The sequence below is a fragment of the Cnephaeus nilssonii genome, assembly GCF_951640355.1.
Source record: "Cnephaeus nilssonii genome assembly, chromosome: 13".
Taxonomy (NCBI): domain Eukaryota; kingdom Metazoa; phylum Chordata; class Mammalia; order Chiroptera; family Vespertilionidae; genus Cnephaeus; species Cnephaeus nilssonii.
Genome location: NC_137084.1, coordinates 70,306,769 through 70,323,142, shown reverse-complemented (window position 1 = coordinate 70,323,142; position 16,374 = coordinate 70,306,769). Strand labels below are relative to the sequence as shown.

The 16,374-nt window shown below is 37.4% G+C and overlaps 2 protein-coding genes across 2 annotated transcripts in view; one reads left to right on the top strand and one right to left on the bottom strand.

Moving 5' to 3' along the window:
* The window catches only part of DDX10 (DEAD-box helicase 10), a 250,891-nt gene that overhangs the window by 79,315 nt on the left and 155,202 nt on the right, over positions 1-16,374 (top strand). The gene's annotated exons all lie outside the window — the stretch shown is intronic.
* Positions 2,243-3,528, bottom strand: LOC307108944 (transcription factor BTF3-like). The gene has a single exon (XM_079787359.1). The coding sequence runs from the start codon at positions 3,202-3,204 to the stop codon at positions 2,716-2,718; it is 489 nt and encodes a 162-aa protein (XP_079643485.1). The 5' UTR covers positions 3,205-3,528; the 3' UTR covers positions 2,243-2,715.

Genomic DNA, 16,374 nt, shown 5'->3' with positions numbered 1-16,374 from the left:
TTCTTGCATAAGTACAGTGCCTCTTGAGTTTTGTTGTTCCCACATTTAAGAAGCTTGGAGAAATAGTCGAAAAACTATTATGTCATACCTGTGCTATCTCTTTTGAGACATATGTGGAAACATGATAATAAAGATTATCTAATTACTTTACACCAGAAATGAATTGTTTTGGACAGGTCTATGTGTTCACATTTGTGTTGGGTTTATGTGTTTTTACCAAAATGTGTTTAGTAGTATAAAGGAGAAAAATGATTCATAAGCTTTTTCAAATTCAGATGTAGAGCTTATTTGTACTTAATTATGTTTTCCTTAATATCAATAATTGGAATGGTTTTAGGTAGTTTTCTAGGAATTCCTCAAGTCAGAAGTTGAAGGAAAGAATTGTTTCATCGCAATTTGGGAGCATTTTTTCAGTAGGATCTGTGTGTTGAGTTGCGCACATTGTGTGAAATGTGAAGCCTTAGCAGATGCCAAGAAATGAATGATTATTTAATGAGGCTATTTATGTCTCTGGTTTTCTTATGTTGAAACATCATGCTGGACTACTTAGAACACCAGCTTCTTTCTTCTATAAAAACACCCACATCAACTTTAGGGACTCACTTATTTCTTTTTCATTGAAATGATTCATAGTGCCAAGACCTAAAAATGATTGGGGAAAGAATAAAAATACTGAGCCTATAGGTAGAACGGGTTGGCCTAAACATTTGGGATCATGTCTGTTGACCCTAACTATCCTCTGCCACATTTTCTCTCTGTAGTTAATCAATGTTTTATTTTCTTAAAATACTCAATACAGACATTACTGTATCAAATATGAAACAGTTAGACTTCTTAGTCCTCAGTAAAGTTGCATAGTTGCAGAGACATGATATTCATATGGAAACATTAAGTGAAATAATATAAGATCGAAATATAAGAAAGATTATGTACAATATTCATCTGTAGTAAAAAAATGTTTTGAGTTTGTGCTAGAACTTTGGGCCAGAGTACTGGAACTCTTTCTGGAGAAGGTGAGACTTGATTAGTATTGAAGGTTGTGTTGGATTTGATAGGTAGAGAAAGAGGGAAAGGTTATGTTTAGTGTGATTATATATATATATATATATATATATATATATATATATATACTAGAGGCCTGGTGCACGAAATTTATGCACGGAGGGAGGTTGTCCCTCAGCCCAGCCTGTACCCTCTCCAATCTGGGATCTCTCTCACAATCCAGGACTGCTGGCTCCCAACTGCTTGCCTGCCTTCCTTCCTGATTGCCCCTAACCGCTTCTGCCTGCCAGCCTGACCACCCCCTAACCACTCTGCTGCCAGCCTGTTTGCCCCCAACTTCCCTCCTCTGCTGGCCTAGCCACCCTTAACTGCCCTCTCCTGCAGGGTTGATCACCTCCAACTGCCCTCCCTTGCAGGCCTGGTCCTTCTGAACTGCCCTCCCTTGCAGGCCGGGTGCCTCCCAACTGCCCTCTCCTGCTGGCCATCTTGTGGTGGCCATCTTGTGTCCACATGGGGGCAGGATCTTTGACCACATGGGGGCAGCTATATTGTGTGTTGCAGTGATGATCAATCTGCATATTACTCTTTTATTAGATAGGATAGAGGCCTGGTACAGGGGTGGGGGCCAGCTGGTTTGCCCTGAAGGGTGTCCCTGATCAGGGTGGGGTTCCCTTGGGGCATGGGGCGGCCTGAGCGAGGGGCCTGTGGTGGTTTGCAGGCCAGCCACGCCCCCTGGCAACGCAAGCGGAGGCCCTGGTATCTGGAATTTATTTTCCTTCTACAATTGAAACTTTGTAGCCTGGAGCGGAGCCAAGCCTGGGGCTCCCTCCGAGGCCCGCAGCCATTTCTGTTGGGGTTATAATTGAAACTTTGTAGCCTTAAGCGGGTGGGCCTGGCTGGGGTGTGTGGAAAGCTTTGCTTCCCCTGTTGCTGGGGGCAACCCTGGCTTGCTCTCTCAAGCTCCATTCTGCTGCCATTTCTGTTTGAATTTGTTTACCTTCTATAATTGAAACTTTGTAGCTTGAGTGGAGGCTTAGGCCTGGCAAGGGCAGGCGGAAAGCTTGGCTTCCTCTGTTGCCTGGGAAACCTTGCTCTCTGTGGCTGTAGCCATCTTGGTTGGGTTAATTTGCATACTCGCTCTGATTGGATGGTGGGTGTGGCTTGTGGGCATGGCCTGTGGGAGTGTCGGAGGTATGGTCAATTTGCATATTTGTCTATTATTAGGTAGGATATATATATATATGTAATCATTTTCGATTAGTCAGTTTGATTAAAATATGAATTAAGGATAGCAGATAGGTTTCTTACTGTGTCTAACCGACCAGTTGGTGGTGGCAACTTGAATCTCTATATTGAAAGGAATGATAAAGTTAGTTTGTCTCAACAAGCCAGAGTGCAGTGGTTGAAGCGTGAGGCTCACTTTTAGTATGATATAGAAGAGTTTTTGTTTTGTTGTTTTTACTAGGCAAAGATCTTTATTAACCTGTTCCAAACTTTATTCCCAAGCTTCTTCAGCTTAATTAGCTGCAAATAATTATTTATGTATAAGCAAAAACTGAAAAGAGCTGCAATGTCCAGGGGCATTGGGCCAAAAAATATTAGAGATCTAGATTTTATCAGATCCAGAAACAAAATTTGAAAAAGCAGTCATAATATAAAATAGCAGCTCCCAGAAACTTCTTCATGTTTATCTTCTTCAGAAGTTGACTCAATTCAGTTTGCTTCATTCTTGGAAGCCTCATCAAAATTCTCCACAAGATCTGGAACTTCCTCATCATCATCCTCTCCAGTAGCAAGTGGCGCTTTTCCATCCACTGATTGTTTGGGCAGAGCTTCAGCCAGTCTCCTTAAACTAGTCAGACTGTCTGCACCAAGCTGGTTTAAGATGCTGGGTAGCATTTCTGTCAGCTGCATTGTCTCAGCATGGTCTGTAATGGTGAAAGTGTTCGCTGCCAGAGATGCCTGAACTTTAGGGTTGTTAAAGTGGATCACTGTTCCTTGGTTTGTAAACATATTTACCTCTTCAATACCAGAGATATTGTTTACCCCTAACTTCTTTAAGGAGAACTGAAGTTTTTTATCATCTGCTGTAGCTGTTCTATGAACCACCTTCTTCTTTCTACGAGCAGTTCCTTTCCCACCAATGCGCACTTGTGCCTGCAGTTTGGCGAGTTTCTCTTGGTTCATAATAGTTTCTTTCATCTTGTTGGAGAGGAAACGAGGCCGCGTGGGGGACTAGGGCTGACGCTCAGGGGGTCTAGGGCAGACCAGCTGAGAATAAGCCTGGTATAGAAGAGTTTTGAAATGATTACTACTTATTTCCCATTTCTGAAGGGTAGATGGAGGTGATAACAGTGAATATAAGAAGAGTTAAAGGCATTATTTTCAGGTTGCATATTTTATCAGGTCAAAATTAAAAGTCCTCTTGTGCTTAAATGTCAAAGAACTGATCCTCTTTTGTTATGCTTGAAAGAGAGGAACCATGTAATTTTCTTATTAAACATTTTCTGTAAACACTTGGCTTTCTCTCATGCTTCTTAGAGGTGCCACTGCTATATATATATTTTGTAAATGTCAGTATATGTAGAGTGTGTAAGACATAAACTCTGGCTGAATAACATTTACTATGTAAAATTTTTTAAATAAAATTGAGTTATCATGACAGAAATCACATAAGAACTAAGTGTTTAATAGTCATTTAAAGAGTATAGAATTCCAGCCTGGTCAGTGTGGCAAGGTGGTTGAGCATCGGTCTAAGAACCAGGAGATCACTGTTAGATTCCTGGTCAGGGCTCACGTTCATGTTTCCGGCTCGATCCCCAGTAGGGGGTATGCAGGAGGCAGCCAATTGATGATTCCCTGTCATTGATGTATCTCTCTCTCTCCCTCTCTCTTCCCCTCTCTGAAATCAATCTTCAAAAACGAGTGTAGAATTCCAACCAATTCTAATTTAAGTAGAATTACTCTTACTTGCAAATGGATTATTGAAATAGTCATTTGTACTTTATTGTTACAAAGGTTTTTGCTTTGTTGATAAGAAAATTAGGTAAAACAAGTAGTTAAGAGCTGTATTTTACTGAAGTTCCATATTGAATTTATTGGTTGGCAATATGGGCAATCCTTTTAAGTACTCTGTAAAAATGATTTTTATCTTGAGCTTGTAATTTCTTTAAAGAAGGAAAAAAATCATCAATATGGTCAGAGCTAAAATAAAATTGCAGAATTTGTATGAAGTACAGCTGTTGCTTTGAATGTTTTAGTTGATGGAAATGAGAAGCCATATTAAGACTCTATTATGAAAGATTCCACTTGAGAAATTGGCTGTTAGAGTGTGTCATTGTTTTCTTCTTTGGGAAACAATCAGAAAAGCTAACTTTAAAGGAACCTTTTGTTTTAGTATATTTAGCAGTGAATGATGTTACAGCACTGCCACCAGCTTGGTTTGTCCCTCTTTTAGTACTGACTAAGCAGGTGTGACTCAGACTGAAAGTCAGTCAAATAATTGTCTTAAACTCTCTTAAGGTTCACTTGCCAAATAGAAAATGGTTGACCTGAATCTTAAGTTTTCTACTAACAAGTTACAGGATATTGAAATATTGGCATACTTTGGAGATATTGTGGGTTTAGCTCAGACCACCACAACAAAGTGAGTTGAAATTTTTATGCTAGTGAAGTGTCTTGCCTTCAATTTATAAAATACACATCTGTGAAAAGCAAGAAAGTAAAGCACAATAAAATGAGATGTTTGTACTCACACAGTAGTGCTGTAATCAATTTCTATATTGTACAGGGGTTTCTAGCACTTGCTGTCATTCTCACCCTCTTCTCTTTGCCATGGGCCCTTTCACAGGCCATGTAGCTTAGCATAAAAAATTAAAGGGTCTTGGGGTGGGGTAGGTATAGGATGTCTAAGGAATCACAATAAATTGTGAAGCAGGGGATTTTTACATTAGTTTAAGATATGTCATTATCAAAGGAGACTTTCCATAATTTGGAATCAAAGACTTTAAGAAGTAGAAAAGTTATTATAATTCCCTCTATAACAAAACCTCTTATCCTGCAGTGGATAGAAGAAAAAGTCAGGGGTCCAAGTAATCCTAAATACTTTATTTTATGCATCTGAAACATTACTTTGAGAAAGGGACTATAGGCATCATTAGACTCCCAGCAGGGCCCTTTGCAAAAGAAGAAGAGGGCGAAACAAAAGGTCCTTTCTTTTTGGAGCTTTAAAATGTTGTTAGGGAGATCTCTACATCTTAAAAGAACAGCACAAGTCTTAAAGAGATTAAGAAATTAGCAAAAATATACATTCTTGAGCCAGGATGTGCATCAAACGTACATCACTTCATATTTATCTTTTTGTGTTTGTGTGTGGGGACATTTAAATTCATTTCTCTTAGCAAATTTTAATTATACAACACAGTGTTTTCAACTACAGTCGACTATAGTTACCGTGTTATATGATAGATCTTCAGACCTTACTCATCTTACAACTGGCAATTTGTACCCTTTTACCAACCTCTTCTTATTTTCCCTACCTCCCAACCCCTGGCAACCACTTTTCTACTCTTGCAGCGACTAGTTTTTATGTGGAGGTTTTAGAAAAACATTTGTGCAGGGTCTTCAACTTTCATCTGAAATAGTTGTTTCTTACTTTTGATGTGTACTTAGCAAAAGATAGAGAAAACAAGTAGAGGTATCTATCCTAATATGACTTCAGCATGTCAGTGTTTGGGGTTTCTGCCACCCATTTCTATGTGGTCTTTACTTTTTCTCCTGTGGGATGAATTGGGTAGAGGTGGTTCACCAAGTAATGTAAGAAGATCCTTGATCACAGCTGCCACCCTCTGATAGCATGAACATCCAATAGTGTTTCCTATGATAACCAGAGACGCATGTTTTGCATCACTATCATGGTCCCATCTTGATGTACTTATGAATATTTGTTCTGAGTAGGTAGCTGATGAATATCATGACTCAATGGGAACAATTTTGTTGTTCTGGTCTTTTAGCCAGATTAGATGCCATGTGCTTGTTAGTCATCCATTGTGGAATGATCGCAGTGAAGAAAACTTGTGATACTAGTATTTGAAATGGTTTTGTATTTGTCATAGTCATATTATGTATATGTGTAAAACCGAAATGGCAGAAAATTGCAAAACTGTTTTCCAGAACTAAACTATAAATGTAGCATAACATTTTTGCCACTGTGAGCAGTAGCATCTTAATTTTTATGTTTCTCAAGATATTTAGTGTTACTATTTTTTAAAAAAAATTTTATTCTTGAAAGTATTACATATGTTCCCTTGTTCCCCCATTGACTCCCTCCAGCCTGCCCCTGCCCCCCACCCCAGGCCTTCACTACCCTATTGTCTGTGTCCATGGGTTATGCATATATGTATACAAGGTCTTTGGTTGATCTCTTCCCACCCACCCCTACCTTCCCTCTGAGATTCAACAGTCTGTTCCATGCTTCTATGTCTCTGGATCTGTTTTATTCAACAGTCCATTTTGTTCATTAGATTCCACATATGAGTGAGATCATGTGACACTTGTCTTTCTCTGACTGGCTTATCTCGCTTAGCATAATACTATGCAGGTCCTTCCATGCTGTCTCAAAGGGTAAGAGATCCTTCTTTTTTACTGCTGTATACTACTCCATGGTGTAAAAGTACCACAGCTTTGTTATCCACTCATTACTGAGGGGCACGAGCAGTTTCCAGATCTTAGCTATTGTAAATTGCGCTGCTATGAACACAGGGGTGCATATATTCTTTCTAATTGGTATTTTGAGTTTCTTAGGATATATTCCTAGAAGTGGGATGGCTGAGTCAAATGGCAGATCCATATTTAATTTTTTTAGGAAACTCCATACTGTTTTCCATAATGGCTACACCAGCCTGCATTCTCACCAGCAGTGTATTACGGTTCCCTTTTCTCCACGTTCCTACCAGTATTTGTCATTTGTTGATTTGTTGATGGTAGCCATTCGGACAGGTGTGAGGTGATACCTTAAATGTTGTTTTAATTTGCATCTCTGATGATCCCTGACTTTGAGCATTTTTTCATATGTCTCTTTGCCGTTCATATGTCTTCTTTGGAGAAGTGTCTGTTTAGGTCCTTTGCCCATTTTTTAATTGGATTGTTTGTCTTCCTTTTGTTAAGGTGTATGAGTTCCTAATATATTTTCTATATTTATTCTTTATGTATCATTGGTAAATATGTTCTCCCATACAGTGGGCTCCGTTTTAATTTGGTGATAGTTTCTTTTGCTGCGCAGAAACTTTTTATTTTGATTTAGTCCCATTTGTTTATTTTCTCCTTAGTTTCTTTTGCCCTAGGAGATGTATCTGCAACTATATTGCTACGAGAGGTATCTGAGATTTTGCTGCTTATGGATTTTTTTTCTCATGTCTTACAGTTAAGACTTTTATCCATTTTGAGTTTATTTTAGTGAATGGTGTAAGTTGGTGGTCAAGTTTCATTTTTTTTTTTTTTGCATGTATCTTTCCAATTTTTCAAAAACCGTTATTGAAGAGACTGTCTTTACTCCATTGTATACTCTTGCCTCCTTTGTCAAATTTTTGAGCATAATGGCTTGGGTCACTTTCCATTGATCTATATGTCTGTGCTTATGCCAGTACCAGGCTGTTTTGATTACAGTGGCTTTGTAGTATAACTTGATATGTGGTATTGTGATCCCTCCAACTTCTTCTTCTTTCTAAAGATTACTACAGCTATTCAGAATCTTGTTTGATTCCATATAAATTTTTGGAGTATTTTTTCTAGATCTGTGAAATATGCCATTGGTAACTTAATAGGGATTGCATTGAATCTATAGATTGCTTTGGGTAGTATGGACATTTTAATGATGTTAATTCTACCAATCCATGAACATGGTATATTCTTCCACTTGTTTATATCTTCCTCTATATCTTTTGTCAATGTCCTGTAGTTTTCTAGGTACAAGTCTTTTACCTCTTTGGTTAAGTTTATTCCTAGGTTTCTTAATTTTTTTCCCCCCAGTGGTAAATGGGATTGTTTGTTTAGTTTCTCTTTCTGAGAATTCATTATTGGTGTATAAAAGTGCCATCAATTTCTGGGTATTAATTTTGTATCCTGCTACATTGCCAAATTCATTTATTAAATTTAGCACTTTTTTTTTTTTTTGGTGGAATCTTTAGGGTTTTCTGTGTACAATGTATTGTCATCTGTGAATAAGGAGAGTTTTATTTCCTCCTTTCCAATTTGGATGCCCTTTATGTTTTCTCCATGTCTGATTGCTGTGGCTAGGAATTCCAGTGCTATGTTGAATAAGAGTATTGAAAGCAGACATCCCTGTCTTATTCCTGTTGCTAGGGGAAATGATTGTAGTTTTTGCCCATTGAGTATGATGTTTTGTCCAGAAGGTCTCCCAGTATAATTAGCATATTACTCTTTTATTAGTATAGATGGTTTTTCTGTATTTTAGTTGTAATTCCCATTTGGTCCTGGGAGTGTGTCAGTGTAGCATCCACTTACTATGCTGCCATTTTGGAATCTCTTTTTTTATGCTAGATTTTGAGTTACTAATAGTCAGTGAATGTTGCAAAAGTTCCATTTTTCTCCATTGGGGCCTGCCACACAGTAAGTGCTGAATAAACGTTTGCTGAATTGAATTCTGGTAGCCAAGCTACAATGTCGGGAAAACATTTATGAAAATGCCTCTTATAATAAATTACAAATGTCTTTCTTATTTATTACTAGTGACTATTAGTAGTCTTTATTTTAGAAGAGTGAACTTTATAAAGCTTTAAATTTGTACAAACCAAATATGTTTAACTGTTTTCTACAGATGCACTAACATCTAGCTCTTCTTCTGAAGAATTCTAGGATTCAAGTGATTATTAAATATTTATGTTTTGATCATAAGGCACACAGCCTACACAGTCACATAAATTCTTATCCTTTGTTGGATAAGGATTATTTAAATAGAATCACTGTTTTTAATTTTCTATTTGCTTACTTTTAGACTAAAAAATAACAGAGCATCTTAAAATATAGGCTCCTCATAAACATATAAACATCTACAAAATGGAGTCATCCCCACCAAAGTGGATAAATACAACAACATTGCATTATGTACCTATTGCCTTGACAAGGATTTATTAAACAATGAAAACATATTTTGGTAAGAGTTAAAGGTACTCCTAAATGGCCCGCCATTCCCCATATGTCTGTCACAATTTTTTGGTTACCCTTTTTATATATTCCTATGCACTAATTTCTCTAAATACCTGGTTCAGAACCTATTTTGTGCTATTAAAAGCCAGAGGAATAATTTAAGATGTATAGTTCCTATGGTGTATTCTCATTTAAAAATTGAAAAGCAGCATGAAAAATTAGAAGTAATGAACACTTGACAAGTAAGCCAATATATTCTCCTGGAATTAATTTGGCAATTTTTAGTAAAGTTTTATATTAATGGGTTATCAAATGAGTGAGTTTAATTTTTAATTTAGTATTCTGAACCACTTGGTACTTGCTTTTAGAGGCTTAAAGAATTAAAATATCTTCGGCTTTTTTTTTGTTTAGATGCCTTACAAATGTAAAAGGCTGAATACAAAGTGATTTATGTGTGCGTGTGTGTGTGTGTGTGTGTGTGTGTGTGTGTGTATAAAGTAACATAGTTACATATTATATTTATTATTGGCTACTTTTTCCCTTTTAAAAAGCCAACCCAATAACATTAATTTCCCAGTTTATCTTTTTAATTCATTGTTGACAGTTACTCCCCTTTGTCTAGTAATTTTTTTAACAAAGTTAATTTTGATGCTGATTTGTATTGTGGTGAAGTAATGGACTCTTTTTGGTGGCCTTTTTTGGGGACAGATATGATTCTGCTGTTTTTGCTGGAATGTATTATATCACTGAATTATTTACTGTTCCTAGTACACAGAATGGCTTTAAAGCCTTGGTATGACCTTCTCTGTATGCTTTCCCTTGTGGGTTGTCCAAGCTAAATGAACCAGATTCTCACTAGTGTTCTCATAATATTTATACACTTACTAGAGGCCCGGTGCACGAATTTCTGCATGGGTGGGGTCCCTTGGCCTGGCCGGCGATTGAGGCCAATGGGGTGTCTGGCTGGCCTGGGGGAGGGACCCCAGGAGGCTGGTCGTCTGGCCCCCCATTTGGGGCCTATTGGGGGGGCTGGCCGGCAGGGGTGTGAGGGACCATGGGAGGTTGGCTGGCTGGGAGGAGGGCCCGTGGGAGGTTGGCTGTCTGGGAGTGAACGGGCTGCGGGAGGTTGGCTGGCCAAGGGTGGACGGGCCGTGGGAGGTTGGCTGTGGGAGAGCACTGACCACCAGGGGTCAGCTCCTGTGTTGAGCGTCTGCCTCTGGTGGTTAGTGTGCGTCATAGCAACTGGTTGACCAGTCCTTCCGGTCGTTCAGTCATAAAGGTCGCTTAGGCTTTTATATATATATAGATAGATGTGTGTGAGTATACATTCCATTTTACAAGGATTATTTTGTTAGTATCAGGTTTGGAACCTATGGCCATAATCAATTTACAAATAGAATGTGCATGATGAATCATTGGGATATAGGAAGGAAATATTAGAACTTGTATTTACTTATTTGACCCTTCATATTTTTCTTTTTTATTTGATTTGATATATACCCACATGTATTCATGCACACATTTTATAAATAAAAATGTATGTTGGGTGTTTATTTAAACTGTTATTACTAAACGGTGTGACTAAAAACATTTGGAAACCAAATAGATGATAGGTGGATAAGAATCAAATTAGAGTGGTAGCATTAGGAAAATGAGAAGAAGGAGTGTAATTTAAGATATATCGCACATTTAGCTACAGATGAGAGATAGGATAAGATAGGATAAGTATAAGTGATAGAAAGAAGGATCAGAGAAGATACCATTTTGTTCATGATATCAGTTAGCCTGGGGGATTTATAAGAACATAGAGCAAACCTTGTTCACTTTCTGTCACCTGTGCCTCACTGGGTGAGCAGCCAGGAGGATGGTAGTTAAAAACTAGGAAGTCAGGATCAGAGAAGTGGAATTTTCAATTCGCCCTTCCCTGACCTTCCTTCCCCTATGGTAATCACCATTCTGTTGTCTATATCTATGAGTTTGTTTTTGTTTTGTTTTGTTAGCTTGGTTGTTACTCTTTTGTTTTATATTCCACATATAAGTGACACTTTAGATTGATTCATTACATCTTTAATTTGCATAGCTAACTCAAGTGCGCTCACTTAGCTTCCTGCCTTCATTGTTCTAGGAAATCTGATTTTGTTGGCTACAGGTCAGGACCCCACCCTAATAGAATAGATGCTGTTGATGGGGAATAAATGTAGGCTGTGCAGCAGCCCTGGTGCACACTGCTGTGGCTTTGTAAAGCCTGTTCTTGGCAGGAGGTCCTGTCATCCCTTGTCATTTAGAAAAACCTAGAGGTGTCCATGAGAGGTTGCAAAGGGAAAAGCTGCTGTTAACACTGAAAGACTGTTTTCACAATATAATTAAAATAAAAGTTTTTTTGCAACTAAAATCACTTGCCCTTGAGAAGACTTATGTGCAGATTGTTCTGTAATTGATTTATGTAGGAGTCATGAGTTTTATAGTATACCGAAACTTTAAATCTGCTTATGAACTAGTTTGGGGTTGGCAAACTGTGGTCACTGAGACAGATTAGGCCTACCTGTTATCCGTGTTTGCAAATAAATTTTTACTTTTTAAATCAAGTTTTATTGGAACACTGCTGTGCTTATTTGTTATACTTATTGTTGCTTTCTGGCTACAGCAGCAGAATTGAGTAGTTGTGACAGAGACCAGGTGGACCAGAAAGCCTAAAATATTTATTATCTGGCCCTTTACAGATAAAGCTTAACCTCTCCCTGAGTTGAACTTGCATGGTTTTTATTAATAGTTTTTTTTCTCTTTCCCCAGTTAGATGGTTTTCTAGATGTTTATATGGAGAAACTTACCGTTTATGAGACAGTAAGAATGGTTAACAACATTTGTTCTGGAGTAATACTTTGTGAGTTCAAATCTTGACTGGGCTGTTTGTCAACTTTGTGACTTGGGGGAATATTCTCTTCCCTTTAGTTTCCTTTCTGAATGATAAGGCTAATAATAGTATTAGCTCAAAGGTTTGTTCTGATAAATAAGAGATGTGTCTAGTATATGACAGGTGCTCAATAAACAATATTAGCTGTTTTCACTGTAGATTTTTTAAAAATTTGAAACCTGAAGTAAAGGAAAAGGTAAAAGGAACTATGTCAAGATAATGCATTATGTCAGCTCTACTTAGCCTCTGGCTATATTAATTCATTAGTGCTGCTACAGTTTTCTTCTTTAAAGATGTTTGTTCAAGCTGCAGGAAGGTTAGTTTGCAGTTAACTTTATTGAATGTGATTTTTGTTGGTTAATCCATGTTTATTTTTTAATAATCAATTTAATGAAATTCAGTATGAAGCTGTTCATTGGACTGGGTGATGCTTACATATAAAATTTTCTAGTGCTGTGAAACCTCATGTATCTGGATGTCAGACTCACTGAGATCAAATTGCATTCTTCACCTGCCTTAATCAGATTGCAAGCATAATAAGTTCAAATTTATGGTTGTTTTGAGAATAAGGTCACTGAGTAGATCAGAGGAAAGTTGAAATTGACCCTGTATTTTTATTCAATTTATTCACTTCGCTGAGCTCTTTAATTTAGCTTTTAGATTGGTGCATGAAGTTGGACTTGTCTTTTGATTTAAGTTACTATGGGCTATGTACCTGATCTTTGGTTTACATAGTTCTGAACTAGTAATGTTGTTCCTGTAACATCTTTAAGGTTCTGCTGTTAGAGCTGTGGATATGAGCTGTGAATAACTTTGTGCAGATTTCAGGTTGGTTACTATTCTCTCACTGTGGCTTGTCTAAAAACAATAAGGTAGTTTTCTCATATTTTCAGAGTATCTATTTGTGTTTTCTCGAGGGCTTGGGATAGCCATTAGGCATTTTTGGCCAGTCTTCTAGTGAGAAAAATGCAGGTCTTCTGTTAGATTACAGTCAACATTCATCTAGTCATATCTTTCAGATTCTTTTGGTCTTTATTGAAGGAGAACAAGTTGTAAAGTCATTTATTGAGTAGAATCATCTCCCTTATAGCATCCCACACATATTAATTCTCTCTCCTGACCTAGGAAAATCTGAAAAATAAATACAGCCAATATAGAGCATTTGATTTTAGTCTGGGTCTGTGTTAAACTTGTCAGTGAAATGGATTCTTCCCAGGCAGCAGATGGAGGGTGAGGCTGCTGAGGACACTGCTGAATGACTTTCTGGAGTCTGTGATCTGTGGCTTCATAGGTTACCCCAGCATAATTGTAGCAACCCAGTCCCAGAACTCTCCCATTTCGCCCTGCAAAGAATTCTCCAAGCCAAATTATCAGCCTGTCTGCATTCACCTTCATCTCCAAGATCTAACTCTTTTCCTGTCTCAAGAGAAGTAATGTTTGTTTTTCCTTTCCAGGATGAATGCTGTATATGAAAATAATTTTATTTCTAAAAATTCACTTGCCACCTTTTGTGTACCACTCTGTGTAACATAAGCTACACACCTGTTAATTATAATTTTACATAATTATCCAGTTAAAAATATTTGCTGGTAACCATATTTGTGTAGTTTGGAAGCAAATGTATGCACATACCACTCCTTTTACTAATTTTAATAATTTCCGTATTTTTGTAAAACTCCTAGGTCTAATAGTCAACAGTTCTGTGGCCAGTGCAACCCCCCTTCTCCCAAGGGGTTCCTGAAAAAGTACAGTTATCTTCATTGACGCCTTTATTTTCAAGCTTCTCTTTATACTCTTGTGATTCTTTTATGCCTAGATTTGACCACATTCTTTTGACTGTTTATTTCCTTCTGGAAACACCTGTCACTTTCTGTCTTGGAAACCATTATCCTTTCTGGCCCTAATTTCTTTCAGCCTTTATAATTTATTACTCTCGACCCCTTGCCCTCTTTCTTTTTTCCTGGCTTTTGCCTCATCTCCCATGCCCCAGCCTGTTAATTTCTTACCCTCTGTAAGCCTCTATTCGTTTCCTATATACTCTCTAATTTGTGAACCATTTCTTCAACATTTTTCTTTTCTGTTTTGTTCTTGTCAATACCTTTAATGCCATTTCATTCTTGTCTTTTGACCTTATCTACCTGACAAACTTCACACAGAATTCATCTGATTGTCCAACTTCACCATGCTTGAACTGGGGTTGCCGAGTGCCACAGCGACCTCAGAGGGGCCCAACTCTTTCTGCCTCCTCTTATTCATTTATAGTGGCAACATCAGATCTTCTCTGATCCTAAGCCTCCTTATTGGTCATCCCCCTGTTCAATTTTATGAAATGACTCCAAAGAGAAAATAGGTGCCATCTGACAGAAACCCTGGGTCATAGTAATAAGTGAGAGATAAGTCTATAATACACTTTTGTGTTCCCAACATCTACTTGCAGGTTCGTGTACAGTGGGTGTTCAGGACGTTTGACAATATTGTATGATTTAGTTAAAAAAATTATACCATCTCAATCTATAAAGGCTTTAAAGTTGCTCATAGGAAAAACATATTAAATAGTGAAATAAACAAAAATGAAACTTTTGGATTTTGTAAAATGTCAGGACAGGGAGATATATATATATAAAATCATGAAGATTGGACAATATAGGGATTGTTCTAGTTTTCTGTGGCTGCTGTAACAAATTACTACAAACATAGTGGCTTAAAACAACACAGACTTATCCTACAGTTCTATAATTCAGAAGTCTTACATGGGTCTCATTGGGCTAAAAGTAAAGTTTTCTTTAAACTTTAAAAAAAAATCCTCACCCAAGGATATGTTTATTGATTTGAGAGAGGGGGGAAGGGGAGAGAAAGAGAGAAACATTGATGTGACAGAGAAACATCGATCAGTTGCCTCCTGTCTGTGCCCCGACTAGGGATCAAACCTTCAACCTACATATATGCTCTAACCGGGAAACGAATCTGCAACCTTTTGGTATTTGGGACTTTGCTCCAACCATTGGAGCCACCTGGCCAGGGCTGTTAAAACTTTAAAAATTGTTTTGTATATAAGACTGAGTTTTGAATTGGATATTGTCTATGTCTACAGGAAGTTGACATAGCTCATTTGATTACTTGGTTTGATGTGTGAGCTGGGCTGGAGGTGGTTGTAGGTAAAGACTAAGGGAGAAACATGGAATATTAAAATATTCCTACTTTTTATAATTTAAAAATGAGCACTACATTTAACATATTAAAAACCCAAACTTGTTCATTTTCCTACATGACATATATGTATATGTATTTAATAGATAAAAGACATATATTTATATAAGCTATATATAAAAATGTATATATGAATTTATATTTAAATCTTTACTGTTGAAAGCATTATAGATGGATCCCGCCCTGCCCCAGGCCTTCACTACCTATTGTCTGTGTCCATGGATAATGCATATAAGTTATTTGGTTAATCTCTTCCCCCGCACCATCCTCTGAGATTCATCAGTCTGTTCCATGTTTCCATGCTTCTGGTTCCATTTTATTCATCAGTTTATACTGTTCATTAAATTCTTTGTTAATTTATTTTGATTTTTAGATTCAATTAATAGATATGTATTTATTGCCATTTTATTGTTCATATTTTTTGTCTTTTTTATTTTTCCTTTTAAAGAAGATCCTTCAACATTTTACGAAATATTGGTTTGTTGCTGATGAACTCCTTTAGCTTTTTCTTGTCTGTGAAGCTCTTTATCTGACCTTCAATTCTAAATGATAGCTTTGCTGGGTAGAGTAATCTTGGTTATAGGTCCTTGCTGTTCATCACCTTGAATATTTCTTGTCATTCCCTTCTGGCCTACATAGTTTATATTGAGAAATCATCTGACAGTCATATGGGTGTTCCCGTGTAGGTAACTAACTGCTTTTCTCTTGCTGCATTTAAGATTTTTTCTCTGTCTTTAACCTTTCACATTTTAATTATGATGTTTCTTGGTGTTGTCTTCTTTGGGGTTCATCTTGTATGGGATTCTCTGCATGTCTGGACTTTTAAGTCTATTTCTTTCACCAGATAGGGGACGTTTTCTATCATTATTTTTTCAAATAGGTTTTCTATTTCTTGCTCCTTCTCTTCTCCTTCTGGTATCCCCATGATGCGAATGTTGGTATGTTTGAAGTTGTCCCAGAGGCTCCTTATACTATCTTCATATTTTTAGATCTTTTTTCTTTTTGCTGTTCTGATTAGGTGTTTTTTGTTTCCTCATATTCCCAATTGCTGATTTGATTCTTAGCATTCTCTCCTCTACTGTTGATTCCCT